This window comes from Raphanus sativus, chromosome 3 (assembly GCF_000801105.2).
Source record: "Raphanus sativus cultivar WK10039 chromosome 3, ASM80110v3, whole genome shotgun sequence".
NCBI classification, from domain to species: domain Eukaryota; kingdom Viridiplantae; phylum Streptophyta; class Magnoliopsida; order Brassicales; family Brassicaceae; genus Raphanus; species Raphanus sativus.
The window spans coordinates 23,582,989-23,605,548 of NC_079513.1; the positions used below are offsets into that span (position 1 = coordinate 23,582,989).

Consider the following 22,560-nt stretch of genomic DNA (forward strand, 5'->3'; position numbering starts at 1 on the left):
GTTCCATATTCCTTACTTTAATTATATGAGCAACTATTTATTCAAGAATTGTCTAAGAATTTTCTCAAAGTGGAAACGCATATTGCTTTAATTATTTTGTTGTGAACGCTGATGAATATTTACTATTAATATGCAGGCTAAAATTTAATGCGAATGCAGATATTAAATACTACAGTCTCGCTGACATTCCAAAAGTTGTAATGGTCCTCTTATCTGCAACGAACCATAGACTGGATATATGCATATATGCAAAAGCGATCTCACAATACTGGGATCTGCCCGGAGGTGTGATCTCTCATTTAAGTGCAGTGGAGACTGATTTAGCTCACATGCAAAAAGAAGGGGATGAAGAGGTGTCAGAGCTGAGTAAGCCCGATAATGCAAGTAGTTCCAGTAGAATAATATTCAATGCGCATCTGCTTCAGGCTATGTTGGCGATCCTGGTTTGGGTAGATCAAGTGAAACACAGGGGAAGAATCTGCTTGCTGGCGTTATAAACAAGGGTTTAACATTTAAACCTCACGCGTACATTAATCACTACACAAATGGAGGAATTAGCTGCATCAGCTGCTACTGCTTTGGCCTGTCCTATTGTCAGAAGAAACCCACGAGCCTGATCAACAAAAGTTTAGTAATGCCAGAAAGCTGCCTCAAGTAACATTTTGCTTCAGGTGAAAGCTTTCGTTAGTAGCCTCGAGTTTCTTCTGGCCAAGTCCTGATAAGAAGGAAATCACCAGGGAAAGGTGTGGTTGTGTCATTCTTGTAAACTCACATCAGCAAGTAGGAGAGGATGCATGCTAAATGCAGCTGTAACAGGAGCCACCAAAAGTGCTGTGAAAATCTTTGCGGCCTTTTTCCTCTGAGAACGGGGGGGGTGTGCTTTCTAGTATTGCAGCATATAACTATACCTAGAGGAAAGCTTACGTGGTCTCATTGTTGGGCCATTTCTCAATGAGAGTCTTAGGAAACAGTGGCGTAAGAAGATAGAGGAGGCCTCACATGCAAAGTGATGAAAGCTCTCCTGCTTGAAGTAAGTGACGTTTTTTTCTGTTTATATTTTGAAAATAAGTGTACATTTTCTTATCATTTGCGCTGTTTATATTTTATGTTGGCATGATATGTGGTTCATTATGCTTGTTTGCAGCTTGAGGAAAGTATTTGCAGTATTGCTTTGTCAAGCGATTGGCTTAAACTGATGGATGACTGGTTGATAGAACATTCTATGTTTCAAAGCGTTAGAGTTACTGTTGGGGCCACACAGAAACGTGGACCTGGAAAGAGGAGGCAGAGGAACCAGTCTGAAGTTACAGCCGAAGGTTCTAATGATGATAGCTTCACTTGGTGGCGAGGAGGGAAATTATCAAAAGCCATACTACTGAAGGCAGTCTTGTTGAAGCCAATGATACAGAAAGCAGCCTGGCAAGGTAAACCTTCTTTTGGCTGAGCTTTTTGTGCTTGTGGTTTTTTAGGTTATGTTGATATTCAATTTGATTTCACTCTCTGTATGATGCTAAGATGTTTGTTCTTTCATTAGGTGGTGTGAAAAAGTTTCCTGAATTTAATTATGGTGATGGTTCTTACATACCTAAAAGAAGCAGGCGGTCTATTTGGAAAGCTGCAGTTGATAGTAGCAAAAACATTTCACAACTTGCTCTTCAGGTGTGTCTTCTATCATCAATGGTTTTTCAGATGGTTAGGTTTCTTTGTTTATTTGCTGTTCCCCTGAAACTCAACTGAATCTGGGCCAGGTTAGGTACCTTGATATGAATATAAGATGGAGTGAACTTGTACGCCCAGAGCAAAACGTGCAAGATGTTAAAACAGGTTCAGAGACAGAGGCCAGTGTCTTTAGGAACGCTAGTATCTGTGACAAAAAGATTATAGATAACAAGGTTAGATATGGAGTTGCCTTTGGAAATCAGAAGCACCTCCCGTCTCGTGTCATGAAGAATGTAATCGAAGTCGAGAAAACTGAAGATGGAAACGAAAAGTTTTGGTTTGCTGAAGCATGCGTTCCTTTATATTTGACCAAAGAATATGAAGAAAGTTTGCATAAGGCCGTCCATGCGCCTTTTATCAAGAAGCCGTCAAAAAGATTATCAAAGCTACAGAGAAAGCAACTGAAAGCTTCTCGAGCAAACATATTTTCTTATCTAGCCTCTAGGAGGGATGACACTGAGAAGTGCTCTTGTGCGTCATGCCATCTTGATGTTTTATTGAGGTATTTTCTTTAGCTCTCTTCACTTTTCAAGATATTAAAGAAACTTGTGTACATTATTAACTTTTGTTCCCGTTCCCTACATGTCTACAGGGATGCAACAACATGCAGTTCTTGCCAAGGTATTACTCCTGCAATTTATGTTGTTTTGCATTTCTTGGTATCTGAATGCGTATGAACTTGCTTTTGCCTTTTGCCTTTGTTTTATCTGTTTCTTTGGACCAAGACTGAATAAGTAGATAGAGTAACAACATATACCTGAAAGAGATTCAGTTTTGTTCCATCTTTTGCATTTGGAGTCGTTTTTTCGGTGCCAAACCTTTTGAAGAAGATGCTTTGTTGAAGAATTGGTTATGATTCAAATGTGGAATCTTCTTTTTTGCCTCACAGGTTTCTGTCACAAGGAATGTACTACTATGAGCACACAACAACACACAGCTGGAAATGTTGAAACTGTGGTAACCTGCAAACGGTGCTACCTTGCAAGAGCTCGTTCACTAATCAATATCAATCACAGACATCCAACAACACCCACTGTTATGACCAATGGACAACATCAAAACGCAGTCACTCCAGTCGTTAAGACACAGACTAAGCCTCTTATTCAACAGTTACCATCTTCTAACACACGAGACAAGTCTTCAGGAGTTAAACAAATCACTCCTGATTCTAATACGGCACCAAAGAGTCAACACAAGACATTGTCTTGGGGAGTCATATGGAGGAAGAAGAACTCGGAAGACACAGGTGCTAGCTTCAGACATCAAAATGTTGTGTTGGCTGCACAATCTGCTCAGCCTAATCCAGGACCAGTTTGTTGGATATGCAAACTCCCCTATAATCCTGGTCAAACGTATATCCACTGTACAAACTGTGACAGTAAGAACAATTCATAATTTTATACTTTTTAAGTATTAACTATTTTGATTCTTATAAATCTAATCCTAGCATATATATGTATGCAGAGTGGTACCACATTGAAGCGATTATGCTGGAGGAGTCAAAAATCCATGAAGTTGCTGGGTTCAAGTGTTGCAGGTGCCGTCGTATACGAGTACCAGATTGCCCTTTCATGGATCCCAAACTCAAGGAAGAGAGACAGAAGAGAAATGCATTCTTCCAGCGACAGAGACATAAGAAAGGAAATAATAATACCAGAATGGATTCTGATTCCGAGATAATGTCTGAACCAAGAGACTCGGTACCCTCTACTCCCTCGTTTCCCCTTGAAGATGCGTTTGTTCCTCAGGATTTAGATGTTGAATGGAATGTCGATGGTTCTGTCCCGGAACCAGTTAGGAGACAAGTCAAACGTGAAGACAGAGAAGGGAACAATAACATTTCTTATATCGACTTCTCAATGCCTCCCGAGTCACTTTCTTGTGTGAAACCAGAACCAACATTGCCTGTCATGGATTGGGATGCATCTGACAGCAACAACAACAACAACAACAACAACATGGTTAAAGGGGAGCTAACGTTTGACTACCAAGACATGGAATTCGAACCCCAAACCTATTTCTCGTTGACCGAGTTGCTTACAGCAGATGATAGTGACCTGTGCAATGGATATGGCTATAACGAGGATGTTTCAAGAAACACGGATAACCCAAACCCTCAGGTTGAGACAATGGAACAGTGGAGAGCGTTTCTCAGTGACAATACAAAGCCATGTCAGATATGTATGCATGTGGAACCAGAGGCTGATCTCACTTGCCAGACTTGTAATATCACAATACATTCCCACTGCTCTCCATGGGAGGAGGAATCTACTTGCACCAGAAGTAACTGGAGATGCGGTCCCTGCCGTGAGTGGATGTAGCAGCGTTCCCTAATTTGAAGTTACCACTTAATTTGTACTTTTGTTTGCTTCTAGAAATATTTGGTGAATACTAGGAACATGTGTAATTGAGAAGAAGTAAATTAAAGTCCATGAAGGCAAAAAGGTAAAAAGTCTCCTTTTAATCTTTTTAATCTTGCATTTACTCTAAATACTATTTATTGATGTTTAATATGTCCACCACATGGAGGCGTTTTTGGCCTGTCCGATGTAAAAATAGAACCTTTCACGATGCCTTGGAGACAGTTGGTGATGATTTTGTAATGTGCATTGGAAGATATAAGTTGAGGAACACAACTGGTGAAGAAGAAAACAAAGAGACAAAAGAGAGAGAAAGTGAGTGTGTAATCAACTTTCACTGGGATGTCTGTGACTGATACGCATACTATTTTAAGAAACTGAAATTTAGTATTGCTTAGTTTGAAAACGTATAGACGAGATTATCATAGGTTTTAGTTGGTACATTGTTGAAATTAATAAATTAGTTATGATACTAGATCGTTATAAGATACTAATTTTTTATAGCAATATAATTGAAAACAAAAATCATTTCAAGACCATAGCGTGATGATGGATATCCATATAAAACAACCATAAACAAAACTTTAGGACCAAGCTACCATGGATTTATTTTTACTTGCTAAACACGAAATACATAGTGAACCATATATTTCAAAGCCGTCATCCATCCCATCAAAGAGCTCTCACTCAAATCACCAACGGACGAACTAGGGTTTACTAGTTCACGCTCATCCGGAGATGATTTTACTCCCTTCTCCCACAGGAACGCACCCACTGCAAACTGTTTCTTGCAAGACAAGTCACCGAGATCTGTAGGCAGACCATACAGTTTGAGAAGTCGATCAAGTTCTTCCTCCGACATAGCCTCGTACTCTTCCTTCGTGAAGCTTGGATAGTGAACAGGCATCTGGAACGATGACCAAGAAGCAGCCCCTCTGGTCAACTGATCACGGTCGTTGCTCGACGATGAAGCCAATGTTTTCTTCAAGACGGCATCATCTGAGGAGCTTTGGTTGAGAGTTTGTAGTTTGTCACCGAAAATAAGTGTAAGCTGTGAAACCCTTGCCATTGTTGCGTGATGAATACTGTAAACTTTTGATTCTTTTACTTGACAAAGAAATTTCATAAGCCAATATATTATATATATATAGAGATTATGTAGATGAGATAAATGGAAATTTTCTTTTTTACACTAAATCAGAAAATGGAAAAAACGTTTTAGTTTTCCTAATTTAATGATACAAACCGTCATTTATTACTTACTGCAGACTACTAAGGAAAGTTGGAAGGTCTTGTACCGGTCCGGTCGAGTAATCCGGTTAGAAGAATTCGGTCCAGACTCCAGATCATGAACCCTAAGGCTGGTTTGCATATACCGGTTCGTGACAAAACCGAGCCGGTTTGACTACTGAACGCCGGATAATTTAGCCCAATCCACAAACTGCATGCCGCCATATACATTGTTAGCAAACCGGACTCCAACCGTAAACGACATGGCGACCACAGGAATGCGTTTGGCTGCTGTAGAGCCTTCCACGACGCGTTCAAGCCCGTTGATGATCTGGTAACGTGCGTTGGAAGATAAGCCAAGGAACACACCTGACCAAGCATACAACTTATAGAGTCAGCCTATGTAAACAAGCAACAATGTGATGCACACAAAAAAAAATCAAGCAAGCAACAATGTACAGAGAGACACCTTCACACTTGTCTATGAGTTCTGAAACTGGAATATAATATTACAAACAGGAACGAACAATATAGCTGATATACTGTCACCGAGATTTGTGAGCATGATAACGATTCTTGTATCTCAAAACTGATGATTGATCACGGGCCTAGCAAGAACTCGAAGTTGGAGATGGTTTAAGTAAGAGACTAACCCCAGAGAGCAGCAGTTTTGAATAGAGGTGGAACAGGGACGTCTTCATCTGATGTCATTATACTCCTATATTGACATAGATCATATAAACACAAGAAAGACACTGAAAAAAAATTCATTTCATAATTGGCAGGTAATGAACGAGTACCGTTTTGGTGTCATGATCAGATTTGCAATTCCCTGACCAATGAGACCGCAGCCAAATCCAACCGAACCATACAAGAACCCCTAGATAACCACATTGATCAGTAAAACCAAATGCACGGAAGATCCACAAAGAACATTAGTCTCCAGACCTTGTAGAAGAAAGTTGCAATCCGCTGGTTAACCGAGAACTTACAACCCGGTCTTTCAGCTTCAAAAACACTTCACAACCACAAAAACAAAACCTGCTATTACATGATCAAACCAAAAGTGAAGAGTGAGAGAAAGAGACAACGAGAGTCTTTACCTGCTAGGAAGGGCGGCGCAAGAACGCTTAAGTCCCTTAAACAAACCCGTTGACGATGCCACAGATGTCTTCCCAATACGAGCATAAGGAGCCAAAAGTCCAACCAAAGCGACATCAACCACAAGACCAACCAAAAGATCAGCAGCATACAACTCAAACTCAGACCAGAAATCTTCCCCTCTCTTCTGCACTTCCGCGAACGTCGCGCAGCAAGAGTCTATCGCTACCTGCATACATCAGACCCCACGAAACTACTCACATTCTTGCCACAATCACTAAAAGCTTTGATCTTTGGACAAACAAAACAAAACAAAACAAACCTCGGTTCCAACTTTGAAGAGAAAGGAAGGATCTGCAAGCATTCTGTTTCGAAGCATGGAGCATGCCCTCATCAGAAACCCAAGCGGCCATACAGATCCCTGTCAAAAAAACATAAACCATCAAAACAGAATCTTACAGAACATCTTTATCGTTGCCCAAAAAAAGAACAGAACATCTTTATCTTCCAAAAGAAAGAACAAAGAAACCAAACCTGTAGATGGAGATAACGAAGAAGGAAGAGTTTCCGAACCCCAACAGACTTGGCAGCCTCCAACATATCCTCCGGTAATGCAATCCCAATCCCTCTCCGCTCCGTCTCTTTCATAACTTCGTCGAACTTCAGTAACGGACCAAACTCCTTCTCCTCTGCTTTATCTCCACCATCATCTCCTCCATTGTTACCCCCACTATCCCCATTTCCACCGTCGTCATCATCTCCGCCGTTGTTAAAATCGAGCTCAAAATCGCTAAAGGTCTCGTCTTTGGATCCGGTATACGTCCATTCCGGCACCGATCTGCCGCCGGAGATTCCCACGCACCGAGTTCTAAGCTTCGGAGGAGAAGGCAGCTCCGAGCTCCAAAGGCCTCCACGGAAACAAATCGAGCTGGTGGATTCAAACGTTGGAACGGAGGCTCTTCTGCATTGATCTCGAGGCTCTACTACTACTACTACTACTACAGTGGTTGAAAGGTGGGAGGAGGATAGAGACATTTTAATTATCTTTCAACGGAGCTTCCAGTAAAGGTGTTTGAGTTTTGGAGTTAAAGAGAGGAAGAAAGCGGAGTGATGTATGTATCTATCATACATACATAATGTATGCAACTGCTATGTGATCAATCAGTTGGTTTAAGAGATACAGAGGTTACAAGTGGCGTCACCGTAATGGTCAAAAAATGTGTTGAAAATTGTCAAAAAAATGAAAAACATAGAGTAGAGTTAAGCATTGCTTAAAGCTCATATTACTGAATTGAACTCAGATAAATCAAGTCACGATCAAACTGAATTGAAGAAGAAACTAATGAAACATGAGCCAATAATAATACTAATAATAATTAATAAATCCTCACAAGAACCTAAATATTCTCAGTGTGACCTGGATTACATCTCGGCTTACCAATTATCTCACCCAACCCATCCTCCTCCATTCCTCGGATCTTCACTACTCTTATATTCTTTTTATTATAATCATAATACCAAACACTAAATGATTGACAGAACGCCATACTCTCGGCCTTACTACTGATCACTACTTCAGTCCCTGTGGCTTTCCACTGATAAGGTATAAGGCATATATATACGTCATGCCCCGACCCTTCTTGTTTCTCAACATCCTCGAGAACCCAAAATGTCATCAAATTGTTAAACACAGAATAATCTACACTGCCCAATTTACCATTGTAATTTATAAGACCTGAACGGTGTGATGTCGAGAAAAAACGTGGCTCTTTGGGTGTTTTCATAAACTCAATCTTCTCTGATCTAACATCGAATCTAACTATTCTCGACTGGCCAACTCCATAGTATAGAGCACCATCAATGCATACCTGTCTGGGATGGGCATGTTGGTTATCTCCGGGATGGGCATGTTGGTTATATATCTCCGGTCAAGTCGTTGTCGAGAAAGAGATGGTTGTGAATTAGCTAAAAGAACATACTGTATTAAAAACAGGAAGATTCACAAAATAAGGAAAATTATTGCCTATTTAGTTTTTATTTATTTCTACAAAATAACACGTACATTTTATGAACAATATGTGCTGCTACGTGAGTTTAATTTTAATTTATTTGGTTTCTGATCATTGGATTTATCTTATAAACAATATTTTTTTGTTTTTTTTTTTGTTTTGTTTGCATAGAAAGGATAACAATAATTGCTGGTAAAAAGATAAAGAAGCTTCGTCTTCTACTAATTTATTAAAGACAAACTCAAAAGCTAAATCGAACAAGGTAAGATCTCTGAGACTGAAAGCATTATATAAACGAAGCAACAAAATATATTTGTTCTTTTTGAAAATAGAATTAAAGCCAGCGAATGAGAATTAAAAGGTAAGCCACGAAAAGGTGAAGCTATAATGAAACTACCAAGAGTGATAATGTTATTAGAAGAACATAATATTCTCAACGTGACCGGGGGAACATAACACCTCATGACCATGCGTACAAATTCCATGCACACCTCTAAACTCATCATCCGTGATTCCATCAACCTCAGCTCTTCTAACACGCTTACTAATCATATCGCAATAGTAAACAGAAAAGAGCTCAGATGAGTTTAAAGATCTTGAAACCAGTATAGCCTCGTTGGTATGAATTTCTCCAGTGCACAAAAGTCTCTCATCAGTAAAAAATTCTCTCAACTCGCTATATACATCACAAATCACAATGCTCGACCATTCTTGTTTCTCAGCATCTTGCAGAATCCACATATACATCTCAGATGTCCCGTAGAAGTCATAGCTAAAACATGCTAATTTTCCTTGGCAAGTTATAAGTCTTGAATAACATGAGACTGCGTTATAATCTTTAGGTACTTGAATAAACTCAATCTTCTCAGACGTAACATCAAATCTAGCTATCCTTGAATAACCAACTCCGTAGTATATAAAACCATCGATACAAACCTCACCTTTCATGCAGCGGTAAGGATCTTTAGTGACTGCCTCTGACTCAATCTTTTTCCACTTCTTTTGTTGAGATCCCAGCGTGAAAACGAAATGCTCTTGGTTTATATTGTCCGATGTACCGCTGTCGGAACCGTCAAACATCATCACACACAAGACTTTGTATTGCTCTCTCACAGGATCGTACCCTAGACGTGCGTACATGTCTCTTCCGTTAGGTGTAACATCTGGTAATTTTACGATTTGTCTAGTGGTGGGGTTACAAACAGCGATCGATGAACCACGTGCGCAACAAACCAAACCGTTTAGAGGGCGAGATTCGATGTCGTAGACGAGATCCGAGATCGTCATGTCGTGTCTGGCCATGACTGTGGAGTACATTTTGTCATCTTCCGGTTCAGGAGCCGAGAAGATGAAACGCTTACGAGAATCGGAGTGCTTGAACGTTAAAAGGAGACGAGGGCGAGTTTTTGACCTAGTTAGGAAGGTATCCACGAAATATTTGCTGCGGATGATGGAGAACCATAGCTTCGACACTGCTTGGAATCGGAGGAGGGGCTTCGCTGGAAGTCTCGAGAGGATATCTAAAACGAGATCGAGAGGGATGTTTCTTGTGTGGTTTACGGCGTGATCTAGGTTACGCGAGGGAGACGGTACTTGTGAATCTTCCATTGCGGCTGGTGGTGAATGGTGTGATGATTGCTTAAAAGTTATATACTGTATATCGAACACAACCCTAAAACTAATAAATAAAATATAAACTATATATAAAAAGGAGAAAAAAATAATTTGAACTTCTTTGCTTATTCCTTTTACTTGACTAAATTGGTAAAAGAGAGATCAAAATAAACATATAACTCATTAGGCCCCTACATGTGTATAGTCTCCATTGAGCCCTAGTGACTTGTGAGCTATGTCCTCATTGATTATGCTCTGCACTCTACTGTTTGGTTATGTTATAATCAATTAATCATCTCGAGTTGGAATTCAAAGGTACAAAGCCGATTCCTTGCTCAGTGGCCAAAACCGTAACCGCCTAATGTGCCTTAGTTCACCTTTAGTCCCAGGAATAGCGTCCGTCTATGGCAATCTGCATCAGAAAAGATAACACAGTTCCAAACTCACTGTGTTCCTCAGATGTACATCATCCCAACTCCCAAGAAGCTCCATCATCAATGCCAAGTGATCCATGAAACCAAAGTCCCACTCAATTTTTTTTTTCTCACAGAACATGATCAGAAAGCAAGTAAGAGATGTATGTACCTCATCTCTTTCATAGTTTTCACCAATGTGAGGATCAAATAGAATATCTCCAGCGGCAAGCTCGAAACAAATGCAGGTAAAACGACCACATATTAGCGGAGGTTGCGTATTTGGAGCCAACAATAACCTCAGGATATGTATACTGCCTTGCCTGAATATCCTTAATGCTCTTCAAAACAATCTCCTGCACTGTGAACTTCCTGTTTTCAAACACAAATTTATTCCTTGATTTCCACAAGTTTCACAGCACCCATGGCCACAGTGGAGAGTTCACTCCAGTCGGTGACCTGCCCACGTTTATATGTGGATTCTTTGTATAAATCGTATACTTTTTTTTGGTAAAATACAATCGTGTACTTTATATGTCATACATGGTATACATGATTGTATACGTCGAAACTAAGAATGCATGCTCATAACTTGCTACTACTTTGCGAGACAAAAATAAGGTTATTTCTTATCTCTCATCAAAAAATCTAGAACCGAATTAGTTGTCGACATTGTTTACATTGAAGATTAATTGGATTTCGATACTCTAGATAAATCAAAATAAAAAATTACATTTTTTACGTAGCATTGAAACATTGAATATTTCCACCAAATTGGTGATTTTGCTGAAAATGTTGATGAATTTGCTAACTCCAAGACGCGATTCGTCCTTATGTCTTTGGAAACAACTCAGATCATGACAATTCCTTTTCTCATTGTTACTCTGTAGAACCCACTTTGCAATTATTTCATGCATTTTGCTTTAACATTTCTTTTTCATCATCTACAAAAATATTAAAAATAAACAGAACATTTGTAGTCAACGTTGGACGAAATATTACATGGTTTTAAGAACAGAAATAAAAATGATTTGAAATCAGAAGATGAGAATATTCCTATTTATACTAAAGAATGGATGCTATGCTAGTCACTGTTAATTTTGGATTTGGTTTGGGATTTCTTCGACTCTCCAAAAGAAGAATGTATATAGTTATTTTTTTGCAATTAAGAACGTACATATAGTTTCTAGCTAGTTCGAGTTATACTCATAGATTCACCTTTGATCTGTTTACTATGTATTTTAGTGCTATGAAAGTTTCTTAAGTTTCATGACAATAAGAATAAGAACAACCAATTTTTTATGTAATTTAGTTCGGGTGAATCAGCTTTAAATTGTAACAACTTATATTTTAGTAAAAGGTTACAAAACATAAAAGGAAAAGCAACTTTTTCCCTTGTACTTACAAAAAAAAAGCTTTTATCCTTTGTGGCGAAGTCATCAAGAGCAACATTATCGAGTGGTCCGGACGATGATTAGTTAGATTATATCTCTCTATTTTAGAGTCAGGTTGTTAATGGTTGTATCTTCAAAATTATTGTTGTAGAAAAAAATCTGTAGATTTTTTGTTGTAGTTTTAGATTTTATTACCGTAGAATTTTATGTAAAGTACTAAAAATTACTTTGGTTATTTAGTTCTACAGAGGATTTATATAGCCGTAGGTTATTTCAAAAATTATGGTTTTAAAAAATAAATTAAAAATTGATTACTCTGATCATAAAGTGCGGTCACATCATGGAATGTCTTTTATCTTGTTTCGGGACCCATTAATTCAGAAAAAAAAAATTGTTAAAACAATATCAATGATTAGTTAGATTGTATCTCTATTTTAGAGTCAGGTTGTTAATGGTTGTATCTTCAAATTTATTGCTGTAGAAAAAAATCTGTAGATTTTTTGTTGTAGTTTTAGATTTTATTACCGTAGAATTTTATGAAAAACACTAAAATTACTTTGGTTATTTAGTTCTACAGAGGATTTATACAGTTGTAGGTTATTTCAAAAACTGTGGTTTTAAAAAATAAATTAAAAATTGATTACTCTGATTTTGGTGCTTTATAAATAAATGGAGTTGTGGAGAGCACCCACATCAACTATCATTAATCACACCCTTAGTTTTATTTATTTTTAAAACACTAAATTTTACCAATCATGTTGTAACTTTATTTTTGAAAGTTAAAACCTACAACAAATTTCTATTAATTTTTTACCAATCATGCTTTAGCTTTACTTTTAAGGTTATAGCAAAAAAACTAAAGCAATTTTTTATGTATTTTAGACAAAAATCCTACATTTTTGATTTATATGTTGCAGAAACTGTAAAATGAAAAAAAAAACTATCTATAATATCAAATAAATTAGATAATCATAGTAAAAACATTTATAAATATTTTAATTCAATTTTGTGTGTTTAAAAAATATTGAAGTATTTTAGATAACATAAATATTATTTACATATTACATCTTAAATAACAGTAAACTTTGATCATTTATAAAAATCATTAATATAAATTATTTTAGTTGATCAGAAATAATTATTTTATATATACATCACATATTTTATTTTAAAACATCTATAGCATATAACTTACAGATACAACAAATTTAACTATAGAAAAAGTTTCTATAAAAAAATCTACAGTAACAGCTCTACAACTACCAACTTACTTACAGCTAAATTTTTACAGTCACAGTCGAATCAATCATCACCGATAAATTTATCTTGACTCAACTTTTGGCTTGTCATCACATCAAATATTTGTCCCATTCTCATATATTTTAAATTGGCCATGGGCATGGGCATGGGTATTTGAGTACTTGGTTTAGATTTGGGATAAACACTTCGGCTAAGTGTTCGGTTTTCTGGTATCTATTTGACCCACTCCAATTCGTGTTTGACTCCAGTTTTTTTCTTTTGAACTTAAGTTTGACTCCAGTTTTTTGGACATAGAAGTTTATAGAAGATCACGTCCGAAGAGTTGTCGGTTTGGTGCATCTATTTATAATATATTGTATTTTTGTAATTATTTGTTATCATATGATCATATATCAACCTACTTATACAAACAGAACATAAATTCATTGGTACTTTATGATTACAATACTGATTTATAGTCTTTATAGTAGTACTATATATTGAAACCTCTAAGATCCCTTTTGTAGCTTGTGATCCAAGACCTATGATCTCTACTTCTTTTTCCCTTTGAAGCATCAGCCACTCTGGGTCGTCTATGTTCTTCAAGACAATGTTCCGACAGTGAGAGCCTATATAATATGTTACTTTCGGGTGTTGTAAGGGCGACTATGGTAGCTGAGATATCCTCTAAAATCCTGAAATATAAGAAAAACTATTACTATTTATATTTTCGTTTGCTTTTACACACAAATATATATATATATATATATACCCAATTTTTTATTTAAACATTTATGAATAAAAAGAGTTACCCGCCGACGCTATATGGATCTAACAATCCGTTGGAGAATATTATGTTGCTCCCGAAACGTTGAAGGATTAACTTGGCATCCTACATATAACATGCAAATGTATAACGTTAAGTAATTCAATCATGAGATTCTTTTAAAATTATTTATAAAATTCTGTATGACTCGCACCTGAATGCCGTAGTAAGCCGTGACCCAATGTGGACGAGGCGGGACACCGTACTGCAGTTTGCAGCGTTCAATTTTAATATCCATACGAAACGGCTCCGTTTGGAACATCGTGTCTTGTTCGTCATGTCCTATGGGCAGAACTATCTCGCTGCATGTGTATGTAATTGTATTTTGTTGGACCAATTAATAAAAAACAGTTGATTATTAGTTTATCATTTATATCCGTTGTGTTTTTAGCATGTGAACGTAAAATGGTCAATATTCTGATCATAATAAAACGAGGGAGAGAGAGATTTGATTTGGGGTGTTTAAGTTGATGTCTCATGCCTCTATTTTCGTATATTTATGACTTTATGTAGTTGACATACGTACATTTTTATCCATCGATCAGTTGGACGGATTAAATATTAAAATAGTTTGTTCAAAGTTGGAAATAAGCAAAATATAAGCAATAAAAATGAAAAATATATATAAGCAAAATATAAGCAATAGAAATAATAAAACAAAGCAAAATATAAAGAAAAATATGTAAATAGGTTGTATACTTTGACATATTTAGCTGGGAAGAAAAACAATAAACATAATATATGTAAACACATAACATAAAGTGCGATACCCATGAAAACACTATAAGAATTTATTTTATGGGTTGGTTAAAGCTTTTCAAAACTAAAATCTTATGATCATATTAGATTAAATAATAATATTTTTTAAAAAAAAATCTCAAGGGTTCTTGAACAATAAAACTTTGGTGATGATCAGTTTGACTGCGGTTGTAAGAATTTAACTGTAAAAATTAAGTTATATGTAAATTGGTTGTAGTTATAAAATTTTCACGGTAGATTTTTAGTTAAATTTGTTATAGTTGTAAGTTATATATTATAAAAAATTAAAATAAAATATGAGAAATATATGATGTATATCTAAAACAATATTTTTATCAATTAGATAATTTATATCAATATTTTTATAAATTATCAAAAAGTTTAGTGTTATTAATATTTCTCTTATTTAAAATATTCCAATATTTTTTAAAAAATACTCAAAATTAAATTAAAATATCTATATATGTTTTTAATTATGATTGTCCAATTTATTAATATTTTAATAGTTTTTATATTTTACAGATTAATCGGCTGTCTTAAGGAAATATGTAGGTTTTTAGCCTAAAATGCATAAGAAAAAAAATTGATTTATTTGTTCTGACTTAACTTTAAAAATAAAGGTTAATTCTGATCGGTAAAAATTAATAAAAACTTGATATATTTTTATCTTTTTAAAAATAAAATTGCATCATTATTGGTAAAATTTATTGATTTAAAAATAAATAGTTTGAAAAAAAAAAAGATAAACCCCGACCAACCAATGTTTTGTGCTGTTAGGTTTAAGTTTTAATGGGTCTTGAGTTCCAATAATCTCTCCTAGTTTGTATAAATTGAAGGATGGGTCTATTTAAGCTGTGTGTGCTTATGTTTTTAACAGTTATAACGGATAAAGATGTTACAAGTTCATGCAATAAACTCTCTATAATAGATATGCCAAAACGTTATAATGCATTTTGTGAAAAAAAAATATATACATATAATTTAAATATGTGTTTGTTCAAATCGTTGTTAAATACTAGGAATTATTTTTTAACACATTCTCATAAGTCAAAATCTAAACCATGTAATTTAATTTTTATTTAGAAAAAGGATCCATCTGAAAAGAGCTGTAACTTCCAAAATTATGCTAGATAATTAATGATTTTCAATATTGATATTTGTATTAGTTAAGTTATTGATATTTGTATTAGGTAAGTAATCAATACTTTCTGCCTTGCCTGTGTTTTTTTTTCTTCAAAATCGGCCTATCTTTTTTTTTTAACACCAATACTATTAAAGCTCAACTCTTCCAGACTAGGAAAAAAGAGATTAAGAGTACGAATACAAAGAGTGCTTAGCTATAGAGTCGGCCATAACATTAAGGCGACGAGGAATAAACTTAAAAACCGCAATAATCCCTGACAATTCCGTAAAGATCAGTCGGAGGGAGGTTCGATGAGATTGCTGCTATGAGCACCTGAGAATCTGACAAAATGCAGATGTTGGAGAGACCTAGGTTCTTAGCCGAAAGGATTGCTGAGCGGCAGGCAAGAGCTTCAGCTATCAGTGGAGACTTCACATGTGTTTCCAGACTTGCTTCTTGGTGTAGCGTGTGACCCGTTGAAGATTGCAGAGCCCATCCACATCCTGCAACTGAAATAGACCCATTCCATGCCGCATCAGAGAATAAGAGAAGGTTGTCCGCTGGCTGGGTGTCATTGATGAACGCCGATGATGATGAACTTTGCGCCTCTCGCCACTCCCTTGCATCTCTGATAGCTTTGCTGAGGACTGCAGTCTGCAGCCGGAGTGAACAGCCTATTCTCAAAGATCAAGTTGTTTCGATCAGTTTAGAAAATTCAGCTTATCATACGAGTAAATCTAGTGGGCCTTGATCCCCTCTGGCACCTTTTTTGAGTTTTACATCAAATTGTCCACAATCAAGATTCACAGAGTGAAGCCAATAACTTCACTATAGATAATGTTCAGAGAGCTACATGCACAACAACTGGATTCGCTTTTTTCCAGCGGTAACGTTACAGAAGCATATGTCACCTTGCATCAAGACTTTTCTTATTATTATTGCTTCACTCAAAGCAGGTTCAATGTTATTACCAAAAAAGATGTTATGAACATCATAAATGTCTTTCATTTACTTGTGGAACTCTAAGCTGTGTAATTTTAAACAAGAAGATGTTAATGACATGATTATCCTTTTTATGAAATATCATAGCACAGAACTCAAATTAATTATGGTGCTGATAATTAGTAAAGGAAATTAAAATACCACGCAATTAGAAAATTAAGCAGAATTTCATTTAAGAAAGCCAAAATTAAATTACATAACTGTGTTTCAAAAAAAAAAAATTACATAACTTCTTAAGATACGCATAACTTAAACTACAAACTACTAGTTAACACCATTAGAAATCCCTACGGATCTAAGTGCTCGTGAACTTCGTCACCGGCGCCTTGGTACCTTCCGAAATGGCATGTTTCGCCAACTCTCCAAGCAAGACGAGTCTCACATCCGTCTGGATCTCCCTGGAAGTAATCGTCGGCTTCTTGTTGTACAATTGGAAAACTCGCATGCAGCCGCAACGGTGGTTTCTACCGCCGGTTTCAAACTATGTGAACACTAGTCCAACCTAGGCGTTGAATGTAATTGCTGTGGATTTTTTGAGAAAATTGATTTGTTGTGATGTCATAATAATGTTGTTTTCTTCGCATAGTATTGGAGGGTGGTGCATTATCTACTCTGGTCAAAATATCTTTAGCCAGGTAACTGTATTAACTGGAAAAAAAATGTAAATAAATGTATTTCGATGCATAGAATAGTTAGTAGCTAGTATCATCTAGAAATGTAAATAAAGGTGTGCTGGTTGCATCTTTATTGCCTTAATGTTAGATTTTATAGTTGTTAAAAAAAGAAAAGTATTATGTATTTTCAGGCAATATTCCTGATTTATTTCATTTTATGAGAAAACTATTAATTACTTGATCAATTGGTTAGGATCTTTCATTTATAAATTTTGCATTGTTTCCAACTACTGTGAGATATATACAATAAAGAAATAGAGATTTGCTATTCAAAGAGAAGTTACAAAGTTAATAGTATTCTTTTTATGTCATACAAAATTATTTGTATTCAAGTCGAATCACCAAACAAATCTATTACAGTGACAACAAATGTTTAGTTTCCTTCCCATCATCATGTATATACACGCAAATCATATTATACGAACACATAAGTTTTGGATTTAAAATTCCAAAATCTAAAGAACAAAATTGTACAAGAGAATGAAGGCACGATAGGTGTGTATGATGATTATGACACTGATAGTGATCGGATGTCTTCTAGAAGCATGCAGTGGAATGGAAAACATGTCAAAGGAAGACCACCTCACAGTTATCACATTCATCCATCTAGATATCGTTCCAGAACAACCTTTATCATAAAATCCTAATGAAACATTGTCTATGCGTGTATATATATATATACGTGTAGACTTTAACATATACTGTAATAACAATTTTTGGTTTTTGTGCAGAACGGAAACAATAAGGCCGGATGATATTCCAAACCCAATATGCATAAGGAACTGTAGTGTTACTTCTCACAGTAAAAAAAGAGTGTCAAGATTGTATCATACATTGCGGATGATCAGTTCTCATATCGGAATGTTCTATGTCGATGTATTAAGGATATTTACAACTCTCATCGATAAATAAAAAATATTATAATGGGTTTTACTAAACCGTTATTCGAATACAAGGCATAGCTGACATACATAACTCTTTTTTTTAGCAACAGTGAAATACATAACTAAAATTGGAAAATGCACTGAATAACACCGATACAAAATTGAATTAAAAGATGGGTCTGGTGTTATGTGGGTCCCTGTGGGATCTAAATTCCAAGTAAAAACTTTCTTCCGACACAAACAAAGGATATAATTAACAGCAGAGTTGTTCTTCAGTTGATTCTTAGCATCTCGACTATGTAGTTAGATTTGGTTTGTTTATGTCAAAAAAAAATGTAATTTTGTTTGTTTCCACAATAAAATCTAACAGTTGCTGGAAAATGAAAATACCAAAACATTAGAAAATTAAGAACTTTCATATATGTTTTCTTCAAGTAAAAGAAACCATAATCCCCAAATTACACAACCTGTTGCCAAACCCAAACGCTTAAAACTACCGACAACTAGTTAAAACTTAAAAACCATTACAAATAAATTCCAAATCTAAGAGCTCGTGAACTTGGTAACCGCCTTGGTCCCCTCCGAAACGGCGTGTTTCGCCAACTCTCCAGGCAAGACGAGTCTCACCGCCGTCTGGATCTCCCTGGAAGTGATGGTAGGCTTCTTGTTGTACCTCGCGAGCTTTGAAGACTCTCCGGCGAGCTTCTCGAAGATGTCGTTGATGAAGCTGTTCATGATCCCCATGGCCTTGCTCGAGATCCCGATGTCTGGGTGGACCTGCTTCAGCACCTTGAAGATGTAGATCTTGTACGTCTCCACGCTCTTCTTCGACCGCTTCTTCTTCTTGTCTCCGGCGACGGCGGAGGGGTCCTTCGGGAGCTTCTTCCCGGCCTTTGGTTTCTTCTCCGCCGGTGCTTTCTCGGCCGGCTTCTTCTCTGCTGCTTTGGGAGCCATGGATTCTCTCTTTTCTGAGTTTTCTAGAGATCGAGTAGTAAAATAAAATTAGATGATTTGTTTACTGTTTGGAGACTCTAGTCCTCTTTGTTTATATAGGAATAGAGGAATAGATTTTATTGGTTGAGATACTGAGACGCGGATCAGTGAGGTGGCGAGAAATGTGCTGTCCGATGGGAAAGACTATAGAATGGATGGATAAGATTGTTTTATTCTTGCGCGCGTGCGTTTTTTAAAAGGAACTAGTCTATCCAAAATCGAAAATTCAACAAAATTTATTACCCGCCATCATCATAACCGATGAGCGCTAATTTTATTTATTCTAAGATTTGGTATGGATAGCTGACGTGGATGTCTCTGATCTATCCGAGGTTGTACGGCTACGATTGCATGGCTTTATATGGCTTTACAAGTTTTGGGCCTTTTTGGTCTCTAGAACACGTGGTATTTCTACAGTTTTGGTTTTAGATAATCTCTAACTATCATTGGTCCATTAAGTTTTTTTCTTCATTATCCTTTAATCCGTAGCAGATGAACAGGCCGTTGAAAATATATTTCAACTATCAAAAGTTTATCTTCTTTGTCTACAAATGAGAGGAAAATCACAATTGATGAAATTTGCTGCGTATGTGCAATATACAGAGAAGAGAAGAGGGGTGGTCTAGATATCGACTTCGTCAGTGAGTGATCCAAGAACAAAGAAACATTGCTCATAAGCTTTGTCTTTCCTAGAGAACCTAGCTCAGCAAAACCCACCTGATATCCCTATAATGTTTCATGCCTTGTTGGGCTGATTAAAGCTTCGCGTGTCTTAGAGCATCGCTAACTCGTCTCCGTGCGCTTTCATGTGCATTTTAATCCTATGGACATTTTTTTTTGTACACCATCTTATGGAGATTTAGGTTGAAATTTGTATAGTAGTGTAGTGTTGGACAAAAGTCAGTGTAATCACATGTAGTTTTATGAATCGTGAACTTTTAATTCAAAACAAATTGAGGAAAGGAAAAAAATTGTACATGTCATCTATTATCTACAATGTGGGTATCCCAACATGTACCCATATAATGCCAGGAAGGCAATATTTTTTCGCTTGGACCCATTGACATATTACACTCATTCATGTTGTTGCTGCTGTTTAACGACTAAAACAGAAACCCTAGTTTCTAGCTCCTTAGATGCAAGCAAATCTCCGATGACTCCTAACTCCGGAAGCTCCATCCACTCCACCAAACCCGAGTAATCCAGTGAATCCTCGCCGTGATCTCTCCCTACAATCATCAAGTCATGCTCTTCCGCCGCTAATCTAACGGCAGTGGCCACCGCGGGACCACCTTTGATTATCTTCTCCGTATAGGAGAAATTTTCAGCGGAGTCGTATGTTGCTTTCAAATCATTCAAGACCTCATTATCAACAAGGTGTTCCCAGTTCTTGGACTTGTCTGGTTCTTGACCAGACAAGAATCTGATCACCGTGAGACGCACCCTCGGGTTCTGTCTCATCCATTTCGCAATGGAGACGGCTTCCCAGTCATCTTTACCACCAATGAAGATCACACCAACTTTGACCGTACGATTACTCCTTTTATTGCTCTTCGATTTGCGATACCTTCGGTTATTGAGTACACCAACTGAACAAGGAGCAAGGTCGAGGAGAGACATATTCACACGTCGGATCATAACATCATCCGATTCATATGATCCATCAGGTGACCATTTTCGTCCAGAAGGTGTAATGATCATCGACGTGAGGTTGTCTAAAGCGAGATTACAAATGTCCTGATCCATTAGATTCTCGAGAGAGAAAGCTGTGAAGGAGTTAACTGTCGTTGTTCCTAGATTCTCTTGCTGGAACTCGTTGAACGCGAGCATCATTGTCTGGATGTAAGAGTTTTGAAGCAGGCGTGGCTTAGAACGCTTGTCATGTGGTACTAAGATAGGAAACGCACGTCCCGCTAGTTCCACGAGGTGTAACACCGTGACCGCGATAACTCCCTTGTCTTTGTTCTCGTTGTTGTGCGGAGAAGAAAACAGCTGAAGCAGCGAGATCATGCCTGAGATGTTGTCTGGTTTGTGCAAACACGTTAGTATCTTGAGATCTGAATTTGGTTTTATATGCATAACGTCTCTCTTTACGTATCCAATATACTTCCTCTTTGGATCGTATAGTGCTTTCACAACAGTAGGTAAAATCCCCGCGTTCAATAGCACGTACATCATCAAGAACGTGTACGTTGCGTGCGACAGATTCTGTGTGCAAAAAAAAAAAAAAAAAAAGCACATTAGTTCGAAATCATGCATGTAGAGTGAGTTAGGGTTTTGTAATAAATAATTATTACCGATCTATCGAGGGCGCCTTCAACGAAGCATAGGTCAACAAAACCCTTATAGTTCATAATCACGGCGATGATAATGGACTCTCTGGTAGGTAACTTGAAGATCAAGCAAGGTACAAAAGAGGCAGTCCATTTCAAGACCAATGTACATCTGAGTTCGAGTCGGGAGAATCAAGCATGAGTTCACAGGTGGAAATCTCGCAACCTACGGACTCCCCTTCCAACTTCGTTAATAGGCATGGCATTCAAGCTCAAATTCGGGATCAACAAAAACATGATCGTTTGAAAGCCTATTTAGTTGAAAATATATGGCACAAATTTGGTAATCTAGATGAATAATCTTTGTATGTTTTTTAATTTCCATTGTATTAAATAAAAATTTTAAAATTTTTTTTTTAAAAATATTATTTTATTCTTATGAACCCCATTTTTGGGTTCACTAATGGAAAATTAATACGGGTTCGTCACTATTCCCGGACCCACCAAAAAACAATAAAAAAATCCCTATGAACCCCCTCTTGGGGTTCACTAATGGGCATGCTCTAACCTTCTCATCCGTGTTCAGTGGATTTTTTTTTTGCATAATCGATAGTCGCGTGAAACGCATATCAACTACTATAGAGTATGAGTGGCGAGGATAGAAAAGAGTGGACCCATATAAAGGAGTTAGCAAGATGCAGGATCCTATCCAATCCTATCCTGTTCTGCTTTTTACAAGATCTAACGTTGACGTTGACATTGACACACCACCGCCCGGTTCTTGAAATGGCGAGCCATCTGACGCAAATATTGATCTTAAAAACTTTTGATCAAAAAAAAATATTGGTATTACAAACTCTATGGTTCTGTAATATGTCAGCCAACTTTTGTTATTTCTGAAATATAAATGACTTTTCGGGAATTGAAAAACATAAACAAATTTTTTA

The 22,560-nt window shown here is 36.8% G+C and overlaps 6 protein-coding genes across 6 annotated transcripts in view; 1 reads left to right on the plus strand and 5 right to left on the minus strand.

Moving 5' to 3' along the window:
• LOC108847519 (DDT domain-containing protein PTM) overlaps window positions 1–4,185 on the plus strand; it is a 5,340-nt gene extending 1,155 nt beyond the window's left edge. The window contains 16 exon segments of the mRNA XM_057006462.1: window positions 58–393; window positions 396–550; window positions 552–584; window positions 586–637; window positions 640–682; window positions 684–748; window positions 751–856; window positions 858–898; window positions 901–993; window positions 996–1,030; window positions 1,145–1,424; window positions 1,535–1,659; window positions 1,749–2,221; window positions 2,312–2,340; window positions 2,609–3,097; window positions 3,184–4,185. Of these exon segments, the coding sequence (XP_056862442.1) occupies window positions 58–393; window positions 396–550; window positions 552–584; window positions 586–637; window positions 640–682; window positions 684–748; window positions 751–856; window positions 858–898; window positions 901–993; window positions 996–1,030; window positions 1,145–1,424; window positions 1,535–1,659; window positions 1,749–2,221; window positions 2,312–2,340; window positions 2,609–3,097; window positions 3,184–4,040 (3,212 nt within the window). The 3' untranslated portion in view covers window positions 4,041–4,185.
• Window positions 4,186–4,587: 402 nt separating this feature from the next.
• Window positions 4,588–5,205, minus strand: LOC108844272 (uncharacterized). The gene has a single exon (XM_018617493.2). The coding sequence runs from the start codon at window positions 5,203–5,205 to the stop codon at window positions 4,699–4,701; it is 507 nt and encodes a 168-aa protein (XP_018472995.2). The 3' UTR covers window positions 4,588–4,698.
• Window positions 5,206–5,249: 44 nt separating this feature from the next.
• On the minus strand, window positions 5,250–7,648 carry LOC130509324 (protein RETICULATA-RELATED 1, chloroplastic-like). The gene is made up of 7 exons (XM_057005157.1): window positions 6,945–7,648; window positions 6,733–6,831; window positions 6,413–6,639; window positions 6,258–6,327; window positions 6,110–6,189; window positions 5,963–6,027; window positions 5,250–5,678 (listed from the first exon to the last, which is right to left on the minus strand). The coding sequence occupies exons 1-7, from the start codon at window positions 7,443–7,445 to the stop codon at window positions 5,485–5,487; spliced, it is 1,236 nt and encodes a 411-aa protein (XP_056861137.1). The 5' UTR covers window positions 7,446–7,648; the 3' UTR covers window positions 5,250–5,484.
• A 1,118-nt stretch (window positions 7,649–8,766) lies between these two features.
• On the minus strand, window positions 8,767–10,079 carry LOC130494551 (F-box protein At1g30790-like). The gene has a single exon (XM_057005547.1). It carries the CDS (start codon window positions 10,025–10,027, stop codon window positions 8,834–8,836), a length of 1,194 nt encoding a protein of 397 aa, XP_056861527.1. The 5' UTR covers window positions 10,028–10,079; the 3' UTR covers window positions 8,767–8,833.
• An 8,665-nt stretch (window positions 10,080–18,744) lies between these two features.
• LOC130509327 (histone H2B.10-like) lies at window positions 18,745–19,362 on the minus strand. Its single transcript, XM_057005162.1, has one exon. The coding sequence runs from the start codon at window positions 19,299–19,301 to the stop codon at window positions 18,891–18,893; it is 411 nt and encodes a 136-aa protein (XP_056861142.1). The 5' UTR covers window positions 19,302–19,362; the 3' UTR covers window positions 18,745–18,890.
• Window positions 19,363–20,276: 914 nt separating this feature from the next.
• LOC130509325 (cation/H(+) antiporter 9-like) lies at window positions 20,277–21,776 on the minus strand. The gene is made up of 2 exons (XM_057005160.1): window positions 21,638–21,776; window positions 20,277–21,548 (listed from the first exon to the last, which is right to left on the minus strand). Exons 1-2 carry the CDS (start codon window positions 21,692–21,694, stop codon window positions 20,415–20,417), a joined length of 1,191 nt encoding a protein of 396 aa, XP_056861140.1. The 5' UTR covers window positions 21,695–21,776; the 3' UTR covers window positions 20,277–20,414.
• Between the last annotated feature and the right edge of the window lie 784 nt (window positions 21,777–22,560).

Excerpts from the sequence above, each read along its gene's own strand:
- LOC108844272 (XM_018617493.2), bottom strand. The coding sequence starts at position 5,205 with ATGAAATTTCTTTGTCAAGTAAAAGAATCAAAAGTTTACAGTATTCAT.
- LOC130509324 (XM_057005157.1), bottom strand. The coding sequence starts at position 7,445 with ATGTCTCTATCCTCCTCCCACCTTTCAACCACTGTAGTAGTAGTAGTA. Across the intron at positions 6,832-6,944 it reads TTCGTTATCTCCATCTACAG|GGATCTGTATGGCCGCTTGG; the intron begins GTTTGGTTTCTT and ends TTTTTTTGACAG. Across the intron at positions 6,190-6,257 it reads TTGCAACTTTCTTCTACAAG|GGGTTCTTGTATGGTTCGGT; the intron begins GTCTGGAGACTA and ends GTGGTTATCTAG.
- LOC130494551 (XM_057005547.1), bottom strand. The coding sequence starts at position 10,027 with ATGGAAGATTCACAAGTACCGTCTCCCTCGCGTAACCTAGATCACGCC.
- LOC130509327 (XM_057005162.1), bottom strand. The coding sequence starts at position 19,301 with ATGGCTCCCAAAGCAGCAGAGAAGAAGCCGGCCGAGAAAGCACCGGCG.
- LOC130509325 (XM_057005160.1), bottom strand. The coding sequence starts at position 21,694 with ATGAACTATAAGGGTTTTGTTGACCTATGCTTCGTTGAAGGCGCCCTC. Across the intron at positions 21,549-21,637 it reads AAGGCGCCCTCGATAGATCG|AATCTGTCGCACGCAACGTA; the intron begins GTAATAATTATT and ends TTTTGCACACAG.